This window comes from Aythya fuligula, chromosome 27 (assembly GCF_009819795.1).
Source record: "Aythya fuligula isolate bAytFul2 chromosome 27, bAytFul2.pri, whole genome shotgun sequence".
In the NCBI taxonomy this organism is placed as follows: Eukaryota; Metazoa; Chordata; class Aves; order Anseriformes; family Anatidae; genus Aythya; species Aythya fuligula.
In genome coordinates this window covers 3,411,729-3,424,217 of record NC_045585.1, presented here as the reverse complement: position 1 = coordinate 3,424,217, position 12,489 = coordinate 3,411,729, and the positions used below count along the sequence as shown (strand labels likewise).

Sequence of the window (12,489 nt, the reverse complement as noted above, 5' to 3'; positions counted from 1 at the left end):
TCCTTGGAGATGCCCCCCCCGGGTGATGGGGAGCGAGGGGCAGCAGCGGGCTGCCCCCTCCCCATTTATTCTCCCTGGGGAGGGAGCAGCGCCCCGGCTGCTGGCAAACAGGTAACACTTGTTGGTCGCCTGCGATTTTTAACCTCGCCTTCTCCTTCTCTTTCCTTCCCCCCCCCCTTTTGAAAAGTTTGGCACTTCCAAGGCGTCGGTAATTAGGTGGTTTCGTGCGAAGTGTGCCAACTGATGCTATCTGGGAAAAAAAAAAAAAAAATCCCTCCGAGTTATACAGCGAAATGTATGGAAAAATGCTGTGTTGCAAGAGCTCCGCTTACCCAATTCCTGCAGGGCCGGCTGGGCCATGGGAGCTGCAGGGCTGAGCTGCAGCTCCAGGGGGGACCCAGCCCCCCGGGGGGGGCACGGGGGGGGTGCAGGAGGATGCCCCTAGTGTGAGGCTCTGCGGTGGGATTTGATATCTGGGGGGGTTTTGGGGGGTTTTGGGGGGTTTTGGGGGGTTTGGGGGGGTCACGGGTGCTTTGTTTTGTACAGGGCCCTGCGGTCAGGGGCACTGGAAGGGCCCCAAATCCATCGAGCCCCCCCCATCCGTTGAAGCCCCCCCCCATATAACGCAGTGACACCTATTTCATGCAGGACCCCGCTTGCATTAGGAGCGACCCCATCACCTGCAGAGCCCCCCCCACACACTTTGGAGACCCCCCCACCCCTTTTCAGCCCCCCCCACTCTTATAGAAAGCCCCCTATCCTTTTGGAGAGCCCCCCTGCCCTTTGTAAAGCCCCCCACCCTTTACAGAGCCCCTCACCCTTTTCCAAGCCCCCCCCCGGACCCCTTGCAAAGCCCCCTACCCTCTGCAGAGCCCCCCACCCCTTTCAGAGCCCCCTCACCTTTTGCAGAGCCCCCCCACAACTGCGGAGAGCCCCCCACCCCTTTGAAGAACCCCCCTCCCCGTTGCAGAGACCCCAGCCCCTTGGAGAGCCCCCCCATCCCTTTCAGAACCCCCCTACCCCTTTACACAGCCCCCCCCACCCTTTACAGACCCCCCCTTTTCTTTTTACACCCCCCCACCCCTTTTTAACCCCCCCCACCCCTTTTTACCCCCCCCAACCCTTTGCCACCCCCCCCTCTTTTACAGCGCCCCCCACCCTTTTGCACCCCGGTTCCCACGCCCTGCCCCCCCCAATCCTTTACAGGGCACCCCCTCTACCCCCCCCCCATCTTTAAATCCCCCCCCCCGCCCTTCCCCCTCCCCCCCCTCCCGCAGCCCTCCCCCCTCTCCCTTCCCCTCCCCTCCCCTCCCCTCGCCACCCCGCCCGTTGGCCCGGCGCGGCCCGGGGGAGCGCGGCGGCGGCTGCGGGGTTGGAAAGGGGGGGGGACAAGGAGGGAAAAGAAAGGGAGGGGGGGGGGAAAAACGGGGCGGCGGCGGGCGGGCGGCCGAGGGGAAGCGCCATACAAGGTCTGGATCCGGCCCCGCCTCTGCTGCCTTCTTTGGCCGCCGGTTCCGGTGCCCCCGGCGCGGAGCGGTGCTGGGGGGGTTGGATACGGAGCAACCCCGGCCCCCCGGCAGCAACGGGTTTTTTGGGGGGCCCTGCACCTCGCTGCACCCCCTCTCGCCCCCCTTGAGGGTTTAAAGGGGGTCCCCAAGCCGAGCATCCGCCCCCCCCCCCCCTTCTCCAGCATCCCCGCGGCGCGTTCCCACGCTCGCTGGGGGCGCGCAGGGGTCCCCGGTGCGCCCCCGCTGCTGCGCGGGGGTGGGGGCACAGCGGAGCTGCCCCCCCCTCTTAAAATGAAGCTCAGCCCCCGAGCGTGTGCGGCGAAAAAAAGGGAAACAACACAACAACAACATCAACACGAAACACCTCGGCTTACTCCAGGCTTCCTAGCGGAGGGGGGGGAGCGCGCGTTTGGTGCGCCGTGCCGGCAGGCACCGGCGAGCCTCGGGCTCGTAATTGCTGAGCCGGGGCAAGCACGCACTGGCCCAGCTCCTCGCCCCGCCACGGAGCTGCTCAGCACCCCAAAAAGGTGCCAGGAAGCCCAGCCCCACTCTTGGAGGGGCGCCCAAAAGGCACCAACCCTGGGCGGATCACCGGAGACGGTGCCTGCATCCCATGGGCAGCGTGTGGGGACCCCCCCCTGAAAGCATCCCGGGGGGCATCGCCGCCACCCCAAAGCCTCGCAGCGGGGTTGAGGCTGGGTTCAAAGCTCCTGAGTCATCAGGGCCTGGTTCGCAGGGGTGAAAGGAAGGCACCCCCGTGAGAACGGCCCCATCCCGCGCCGCCGCTCTCGCAGCTCCTCGTGGCGCTTCGATGCCAATGGATGGGGAAGGGCCGGCAGCCAAAATAAACTCGGGCAGCCTTCGACTGGCATGAAAACGGCCGCGTGGGGGTTGGGCTGGCTGGGTTACAGCTCGACGTCATGGGTTGGAGTGTCCCGAGCGGGGCACTTTACCCAAAGGGAGCGCAAACGCCTCACCTCGGATGCTCCGGAGGGTTTTTAAATTACAGCTTGGGCTTGGAGGGAGCTTGCAGCAGAAAGCTTTCACTTATTTTGATCATCCCACACGCCTGCCTCCCAGGCCAGGTGAGCCCATCCCGATTGGGGTGTCCCGGTAATAGGAACAATCATCGCTGCGGATCCAGGCGCACCGAACGCTGCGGTCCCATCCCCGGAGCTGATGCAGATCGCGCCCCACACCGCTATCACCGCTGCCCATCGGAGGCTCCTCGCCTTAATAAAGCCAAGGAGGCAGAGCTGGCCCAGCCTCGGGCTCGCTCAGCCCCTGCACTAACGGCAGGAACAACGCCGCGGTGCCGCGCACCCCGGGGACCCCCGTGGGGCTGGGGGCAGCCCGTGGGGCTCTCACCACGCGGCGTGCCGAAACCCCACGGTGCCCCAGTGGGGCCGGGCTGGTGCCCACCACGGAGAAATCACCTGATGGGTGATTTCTCCCCGCTCCTCTCGGTCTTGTGACCCCGGTGATTCATGTGCCGGGAGCCCGCAGGTGCCGCGGCCGGGCCGAGGAGCCCCGCTGCTCGCTGGCTCTCTCCGGGGACCGCCGGGGCTTTCAAAAGGGGAACCGGGCAGATTTTTTTCACCTAATTAACGGCAGCATAAAGGTGGTTAGAGGGGAGATAGCGCGGCTCGTGCGTCTCGTGGTGAGGCGAGCGGGCTGCTGCTTCCCACCGAAATCGCGCCCAGACCTCGGTGCTGGGAGCCGAGCCTGGGAAGAGCCGAGCAGCAGAGGCTGAGGACCATGGAGAGGTGCCCAGCGCCTGCCCACCGCCTTTTTGGGGTTCTCAGGAGCTCAAGGAGGCTCCGCACGGGGCTTAGCACGTGGCTGGGGACCTGCAGCATCGGTGCCTCCAGCCCTGGGTGACCAAGGATGCTCAGAAGCTGAGCTCGGGGCAGGATCTGGAGGCTTTTAAGAGAAAACAGAGGCTTCGCTCCCCGGCCCCTTGGATTTGCTGCAGATGCAGATCTGGGGCTGCGAAGGTCACCAAGATGTAAACACTGAGGCTGGTGGGGACCTCAAAAGGTCACCCCACCACGCTCCTACCCCCAGGCATGACTGTACCGGGGCCATGTGCGGAGGCGGCTGCAGGGATGGCCGACACCGCCAGCCCTCCTCCAGCAGCTTTGGAGCAGGGGAACAAATCAAATCGGCCGCCCGAACCGCGAGGTGGGTGTCGGGGAGGTATCTGATGAAGCCACGGCCGTCTCGCAGGGCTGCGAGCGTTTTGTTTGCAGTCGGTGAGGTCTCACGGGCGGGCTGTGGTGAGCCGGGGGCGTCAAACACGAGCTGCCCCCGACGTGGCTCCCGGGGCTGGAGCTGCTTCGGCAGCAAATTCGCTCTCCGGGCGGCCCCGGGACCTGGAGGTGAGAGATGCCGAGCACCTGCAGGGATGGGAGGCAGGGTAATTTCAGCCCTGCCGTCATTTCTGGAGGAGGAGGAGGAGAGACTTTCTCCTCGGCTGCTGTTGGGCGTGGGAAATCCTCGTTTCAGGCCAAAGGCTGGCTTGGGGAGCTCCAGCCAGGAGAAAACTGCCGGGCAGCTTTCCTGACCCAGCACCAACACCCTCCCCGGCACCGTCCGCGTCCTTCCAGGCGGCGGGCTCCCAGCTCGCCTCGGTTTTCCTGATTTGCCTGTGAAAACTACACACCCTCCTCCTCCGGAAATATTCAGAAACACTTGCACTGAACTATGCATGGCAAATGAGGCACACGTCTGCCTCATCCCACCTCCTTTTGGGGTGGGGGTGAGGGGACCCCGAGGGCAGGATTTGGCACCCTGGGATGTGCTGCTGCTGAGTGCTGTGCTGCTCCTGAGGGGTCCAGCTGGCTCAGCTTGAGCTCTGGTTTGGGGGAAAATAGGTGGAGAGGTATTTGGGGTGCTCCAGGAGGAGGGGGAGTTCTGTAGGAGCCCTCTCCTGCCTCATTTTCCCTGTGGCAAGGGGGGAAAATCAGCCCTGCCTCACCCCGCGCAGCAGCAGCATTAAAAAATTCAGGGGAGGGGAAGGTCCCCGAGGTGGAAGAGAGATGGAAACCCACCCCGATGAGCCTGGGGCAGCCGGAGGAACCCAGCCTGGTGCAGTCCCGGGTACCCAACACATCCCCGGGCACCCCGTGCGGGGAGATGGGTGCTGGGTGGCCGGGACCGGTCCCTGAAGGTGGCAGCACTGGGAGCCGCTGGAAGCCAGGGAAGCTCCGGCACCCGCGGCAGCACCACGGGGTGCTACCAGCAACAGCTCTGCCTGCACCCCAAACCTCCTCACCGCCACCTCCCCCATCCCAAACTGTCCCCTGGCATCACCCCAAAAGGACACCCGGGGCAAAGATGCGCTCGGGGGGCCCCGGTGGCGAGGGGCAGGTGCAGGGCACCCCGAACGCGGCCGCACGCTGCCCCGGGCAGCCCCAAGCTGTGTGGGTCAGCCAAGTACGAGCCCGGAGGGCTTTCCTGTTATTATCCAGAGCGCAGCGGGGGAACAATAGCGGTGGCGGCCGGCGCAGTGCGACCCGGAGATAAGGGGCCGGGGCGATCGGCAGGAAAACGGGGCAGTAGGTCCAGAGCGCAAAGCGGCCCCGAGGGAGCTGCACCGCTGGGAACGAGGGGTCTGAGAGGTGGGGAGAGGGCCTGGGGTGGTAGGAACACGCAGGGATAGTGGGATGGGGCTGCAGGGCCAGGGGTTTTCATCTTGATATTATCAGGTGAGCATGGGCCCCAAATTTGTGCCCACGGCCAGGGATCACGGAGTGCCCCAAAAGGCACCGTGGCACCGGCGAGGGGTTCGTGGGGAGCTGCCAGGATGTATTTTTTTTCCCCTTTTAACACGAAACTAAGAAGCAGAAGAGGAAATGGGTGCTGCGTCTCGGCTCTGAGAACCAGGCCGTGACACGAAACCTGGGAGATGAGGATGGTTCCCGAATCGGGGGCAGCGCCGAAGCACGGCGGTGGCCACGCACCCGCCGCATCCGATCGCGGCGCTGGGTGAAGCGCTGGCCCCGGTGTGAATTCACAGGAGGGAACCCAGAGCCTGACATCTGGCCGGCTCAGGATGCCGTGCAAGGGGGTGGACATCCTCCCGGGCAGCGAAAGCCAAGCCTGGGAAAGTGCTGCTCCCGAGAGCCGCGCTGCCTTTGGTCTAGCCACTGGAGGAGAAACTGGTAGGAGGCCAAAGGCGAGGTATCTCCGCAGCCATTGAAACCAACCCCGGGGGGAATTAGCCATTTCCTAGCAATGAGGAAATATCGGGTTAGCCGAGGACCTGCGGGCTCGCGAGGAGGGGATGAGAAGCGAGTCGGTGCCGACAAGTGAGGGCAGGCCGGGGGCTGCGGGCTGAAACTGCCCCGCGCCCTGCGCTGCCGGAGCGGGCGAGCCCGCGGCTCCCACCACGCCTCCCGCGGGATGCAAACCCCGAGAGGCATCTGCCTCACCCCGCAGACAGCCGGGCGTAAACAGGGCAGCGCCGGGCACCCGGCGTGGCCCCAGAGGGGCAGGAGGAGGTGCTGGGAAGGATCCGACCCGCCCGGTGAGGTCTGAAGCCGCTCGGAGCTCCCCAGCTCCGGACACACGCCCGGGGGTGCCCTGCGTGGAGTTTTCCCGGTGCTGCTCCATTTTCCCCGTTTTCCTCCCCCGTGGGGCAGGTTGTGCTTATCTGGTGTGGGTTTTGCTCGGCTCTCGATGAGGTTGTGGAGATGGGCACGGAGCTGCAGCCCTCCCCTCTCCTGGCTGTGCCGGCAGCACCGGTTTTGGTGTAGGTGCAGGGGGTGAAATCAGCAGCTCCAGTCTGGGGTCAGCTCCTGCTCGTGGCCAGAAAGCTGTGGGGTGCCCCATAAGCACCCCGGGCAGGGCAAGGGCCTGGCTCTGTAATTTTGGGGCCGTTCTCCCTCTCCTGAGCAGGAGGGAAGGGCAGAGCCAGCGAGTGGGGACCCAAAGGGGACCCAAAGGGGACCCAAAGGGGATTGGGTTTTCTCTGCAGGCAGCCCCACAAAGCTCCCCCGCTGCCACGCTGCAGGTCGGAGGCCTAATAAATATTAGTCATTATCACTAATTAATAAAAGCATCGTGCCACGACCGGCCCGCGTGCCCCTGCTGGCACCTCCGGCTGCTGGCGCGGCACGCAGGGGTAGGGACGTGGCCCCGTCCGCGCCTCGCCCGCCTTCCCCTCTTACTTCAGGAGCCCTAAATTCCTGCACAGCCCTGGCTTGCCGTTCCCAGGGCCCGCCCCGGCTGCAGGTCACCGCATCCGGCACCTCGGGGCCACGGGTGAAGCCGAGCACCCAAACGGGCACCGAGGGGGTGCAGGGGGCTTGGGGGGGCTTCGTGCGCCCATGGCACGATGCGGGGCGCTGGGGTTTGTCCCCTTCCTGCTGCTCATCCTTCAAATGCTCCGAGAAAGCAAGGGGGAGAAGATGAAATAGGGATCTCCAGAGCACGGCCAGCAAAGCTTTTCCCAAGGCAGAGGCTGCTCTGGATGCCTCCTGCCCCAAATCCCTCCAGGTTTGCCGCTGATGCTTGAAAAAGGGAACGGGGAGGAGTTGTAGGGGGGCTGCGGTGTCCCCACGTGCCCCCACCTGCCCCCAGACAGCAGTGGTGTTGTGAAGCTCTCCCTGCTTTACCAGGGAGCCTTCACCGTGCTCTTTTCCCCATTTCTCACCGGGAATCATGTCCATCCAAAACAATTAAGTTTTTATTTTACGCATTTTAAAAACCTATTAAAAAAAATGGGGGGGGGATTTGGGAATGTGCCCCTTTGAACGGGGACAAAAAACTTCATTTCCCCACCCCCTCAGCAGTGCTGGAGACTGGTTTCTACTGGCACGGGAGCAGCATCCCACCCCTGGGTGCCCCCATCACCCCACGGCACCGATCCGGAGCGCTCGCACCCCCAGACAACCTCCCGCTGGGGCACCCAAAACGGGCAGCGTTGTTTGTCCCCGTGCCGTGGCCTCCCCACCAGCAAATCATCTTGACCTATATCCCCGGGGGTGGGGGGGAAAGGGGGTGCAGCAGGGCTTTAATTCGGCGGGCGCGTGAGCGCGGCAGATAGGGCCATTAGGCAGCGCCAGCTATCGTTAATTAATCCGCAGGTTGATATAGTTATGCACTTAGATCATCAGCACCTGATCCTGCTAATCCCTTCTTGTGCAAGTGCCTGTGCGAGGGGAAGCTGGCAGCGCTCTGCTCCCCAAAATCCGCCGTGGTCCCACCCCGTCCCCACAAAACACCGAGGCTGGGGGGTGACAGAGGTGTCCCCGTCCCTGCTCCTCCCTGTCCCCTGCCCCCAAATCTGCCTTTTATCAGCGTGATTCCTCTGGGTGCTGGCTGGAGAGGGGGCTCTTTTCCCTCTCTGCTTCAGGGGATGGGACCGAGGGCTGCCTCCCCTCGAGCCAGGGGCTGAGATCCTGCTCATTACAGTAATTATGCCGATAATCGTTGGGAATAGGTAATTATTACCCTGTTGACTTGGGGCTTGCGCTCGGCGCAGGCTTCCTCTGGCCTCCAGCCCAGTTTGGGAAAGAAACACCCCCACGTGCGCTGCCGCGAGCTGCCGTCGCTTGCAGGAGGAGCAGGCAGCGCTCCCGAGCTTCACCTTACACATCCCAAACCCCAAACCCTCCTCTCCCTCGCCTGCTTTATGGCTTCGCTCCGGGAAGAGGTTGGAGACCCCACAGGAGCCTCCACCACACCAAGGAGGCCTCCACGGGGAAACTGTTAAATCTGTGGCTCTCGGATCACTGCTGTGACCCCAAAACCCTCCCAAGGATTGTGTTCTCTTAGGGATAGTGTTTTTTTTGTCCCCCAAGGTGCAGCACCAGGAGAGGCCGGCGGTGCCGCGGGCTCCAGGTTGTGCCGAGCCCCGGTGTTGTTTTCTCATCCCCCCCCTGCCTTGGACCCACAGAAGAGCGAAAAAAAGAAACAACAAGCCCCGGCAGTGGAAAGTCGGGCTAACAAATACAAATAAAACTTCCTCTGGATGCTAAAAATGACACACGTAGACAGAGAAAAAAAAAATGATATCGGTGACAATAACACGGCGCGGAGCTATTTCAGTGCCGCCTGTTCCATTGCAGCGCTCGGCGCTGGGGTTGTGGCTGCCGAAAACCAGCCACTTCCCCAGGGACGTGACGTATTTCCTTTCCATCACAAACTGATTTAGAAGCAAAACTTTCTACATTTAGGCAGCGAGAGACTCAGCTTCTCTTTTCTCTCTTGCACCAATGGTGAGCGAATGGAAGGAGAGATAAAGGGGGTGGGACCGGCGCAAAGTGACTGCGTGCGGCTTCCTTTCTTTCTTTTTTTTTTTTTTTCTTTCTTTCTTTCTTTGTAAATTATCAAAAAGCGAACAAAAAAACCACAATTAATATTTTCCACGCCGTGAGGGCCTCGCACACATCCCAGTGAGAGTTTGTGGTTAGGGGCTGGCCGACGCTGCTGCCCCGTGGTGCGCCCGGTGCCGCGCGCGTGGCTTTGAGCAACGCGGCCTCCACCTCTCGGTCCTGCTCTCCAAGGACTGTCCCCATCCCTGTCCCCTTCCACATCTCTGTGCCCATCCCTGTGCCCTTCAACATGCCCCATTCCCTGTCCCCATCCCGTCCCTATTCCTGTTTCCATCCCCATCCCCATTGTCTCCATCTCCAGCCCTTTCCCCATCCCTGTCCCCATCTCCATCCCCATCCCTGTCCCCATCCTGTTCCCATCCCTGTCCCCATCCTGTCCCTATCCCCATTTCCATCCCCATCCCCATCATCTCCATTTCCATCCCTTTCCCTATCCCTGTCCCCATCCCTGTCCCCATCTCCATCCCCATCCTGTCCCCATCCCTGTCCTCATCCCGTCCCCATCCCTGTTCCCATCCCATCCCCATTCCTGTTTCCATCCCCATCCCATCCGCATTCCATACATGTCCCTGTCCCCATCCCATCCCATCCCTGTTTCCATTCCCATCCCATCCCTATCCCCATCCCTGTCCCCATCCCAATCTCTGTCCCCATCCCATCTCTGTCCCCATCCCATCCCTGTCCCCATCCCATCACCATCCCTGTCCCCATCTCGTCCCTATTCCCATCCCATCCCCATCCCTGTTTCCATTCCCATCCCATCCCCATCCCCATCCCATCCCCATCCCACCCCCATCCCATCCCCATCCCATCCCCTCCGAGGCCCAGCTTGGTGGCACACGTGGGGGACTTGGAGCACCTGCCCGGCGCTCGCCCCAGGCGTGCTCACAGCTCTCATCTCCAGCTCAAATTAAACCCAAGAATGATGGCGATAATTTCCTCGAAGGATAAACATCCGATGGCTTTTCTCTCCCGCTCCACCAAAAATAAACACTCCAGCCACAAGGAATTAAAGGCAGGGAGGGAAGGACGCCTATAGTTTGACTGCAGGATGTCAACAAAGCGTGACCTTTCATTTACACCGGTCCCTCTGCATTAACCTAACGGCCCAATTACACCCTCAGCGGCGGGGAAATGTAAAAAAGAGAAGGAGAAATCCAACTTTAGCAGACTTCCATGACATCTCGAAGTGTCATTTCCTCCGCTGCTAATTTTAGCTGGCTGATGGCAAGCAGGGCAGCGTGTTTTGTATTTTTTTTTTTGTATTTTTTTTTTTTTTTCCTGGGCTGTGGTGTGTTACCCGGCTTCCTTTTTTTGTTGCTCTCCTGCCCTGCAGCTTCCCCCAGCGGCGTGTGCCCGGGGCAGAGCCGGTGCCGCCGGCCCCGGGTCCTGCTGTGGGGTGGCACCGGGGCAAACGGGAGGCGCTCGGTGCCTGCAGGCACCTCGCAGATGTGATTCAGCCTCCTCCTGCTGCAGGGAAAGTCCCGGCCACGTTTGAACCCTCCTGAAAAAATAAAGGTGAAAGCTGCTCTCGCAGCATCGTGGCCTCCGGAGAGCATGGGATGGGCGCAATTTGCTCCGGGACCAAGCTGGATCCAGCATGGGATCCATCACCAACCTCTCCGAGCACTTCCAGCCCTCAGGGGGGCTTCCTCCCATCTGCACGGCCACAAACGAGTCGTTTCCCTGCCTCAGTTTCCCCACCTGCAAATTGTCGCCCCCCCAGGGATGTGCAGGGCTCAAAGTGCTCCTGTGGCCAGCCCCGGGGTGTCCTCGGTGCCCCGGCACCGGCAGCGCAAACCCAGCCTCGTCGCTGCGAGGAGGACGTGATCCCAGCCTTGGAGAAACCCCCGAGTCTTAGCTGAGAGCCTAATTAAAGAGCTAATTAAAGGGGAGGTCCGGCTAAGTGGCCAGCCAGCAGAGCTCCTCTGATTTACGGCTTTCATTTCGGTTTTGCTTTCCAAGACGAGCTGGCTGAGGCAGCGCGGGGAGCGCGGGCAGGGCAGGGATGGAGCCACCCGGGGCTCCCTTGGTGTCCCCCCAGGGCCACCACGGTGCCACCGAGCACACGTGGCCGTCCTGGCAGCCCCCAAAATCTGCGGGGTGCTGGGGTTGTGCCAGGCAGCAGGCACGGGGGATGCTGGGCAAAAACTCTGATGGGCACGGAGATGCCCCAGCCAGGAAAGGGGTGGGAAGCGCCCCGTGGGATGGATTTGGCCACGTTTTGCCCAGCTCCTGGCCCCCCGAGGCCGTGCCGTGTCCCCCCCGGCAGCAAGGAGCATCCCAGCGCACTCCGTGCCTATTTTTTTATTTTTTGAGCCACAGGCAGCAAAGCTGAGAGCTGGGTGAGCTGGGACGCACTCGGGGTGCACCAGAAACCCCACGCCGGTGGGGAGCAGAGGGGAAGAGACCCCCCCAGGTTCTGGGGGAGGAGGGAGCTGGGCTTTCTGCTCCTGAATCCAGGCCGGTGGAAATTTGGGCAGCAGCTGGGAGCAACCCCAGGGCTCCCAGGGTCTCATCCGTGGCGATGTGGCCCCGGCTAATCCTCGTGGTGCTTGGTGAGGAACTGCGTCGAGGCCACGGGGGAGCCCAGGCGAAACCTCTCCACGAAGCTCTCCATCGCCCAGGCACCTGGGGGAGAGAGGATAAAGGGGTGAGCGGGGCCGGATCCTGCTCCTGGCTGCTGCTGTGGTGACGGGGCCGTGCGCTGCCTGCCCTGCGCCGGCTGCTGCTCGGCCCCCGACCACATCCTGCGAGCTGCGGCTGCTGCTCCCCACCGCCCGCCGGGCACCCTTGGGTGCTGCAGCCGCTGGGGAGCCCAACCCCGAGCATCCCCGGGCTGCAAAACTCTTCTTGTCCTCCCCCCTCGTCCGCCCCCGCTGGCTTCCTGCCGACCTTTGGAGCAGAGCTTCCCACCGCTTCCTCCAAGCCCACCCCGGGGTGCTTGGAAATCCCCGGCCGCCCTCGTGGGGGAGAGGCCAGGACATCCCCCGGCCCCTCGCCGGCTGCTGCTGCTGCTCCTGAAGGCTTGGGAGCGGAGAAAATCATTTTCCCCCACCCTGACCCCAAATTTTGCTGCCTGGGGGGGCGATCCACAGCCCCTCCGTCCTCAATTCCTGCTCCCAGGGGTGCGCAACCCTCGTGGACAGCGGCACCGGGGCACCTCGCGATGCCCCCTCCCTTGGGGACCCCCTCCCTTGGGGACCCCCCGATTTGGGGACATCCGAAGGGCCCCGGCCGGGGTGCTGCAGCAGGAGAAGAGCCCCGTTGTTTATCCGAAACCCGCCCTCCCTTCCTGGCACCTCTCTTGAATGTCACGGCGCAGCCTGGTCGCGCTTCTCCGCCCTCGGCGGGAGCTCACCGGCCCCCCCTCACCCCTTTCTTTTGCTCTTGCCAAAAAAAAAAAAAAAGTGCTGAGCAAAACCCCGGCTGCTTCATCATCCGTGGCGATGGCTCAGGGCCACGGGGTGCTGCCGGAGAGCCCGGCTCCCCCCCCCCTGCGTGCCCCCCACCACACCGTGAGTCAGCCTCCGGCCAAAAAAGCCCCCGCCGGGCTCTGCCTTTCTGTTTTACTCCACCCTGCGTGCTGCAGCCTCCTGGGCCAGCACCCAGGATGGAGTCACAGGGTGCTCGGGCCC

At 62.8% G+C, this 12,489-nt stretch overlaps 1 protein-coding gene across 1 annotated transcript in view; it reads right to left on the bottom strand.

The window, feature by feature from the left end:
• Positions 1 to 11,390: 11,390 nt before the first annotated feature.
• The window catches only part of PEBP4 (phosphatidylethanolamine binding protein 4), a 55,542-nt gene continuing 54,443 nt past the window's right edge, over positions 11,391 to 12,489 (bottom strand). Inside the window, exon 6 of the mRNA XM_032203964.1 lies at positions 11,391 to 11,482. Within this exon, the coding sequence (XP_032059855.1) occupies positions 11,391 to 11,482 (92 nt within the window). The remainder of the gene's footprint in view (positions 11,483 to 12,489) is intronic.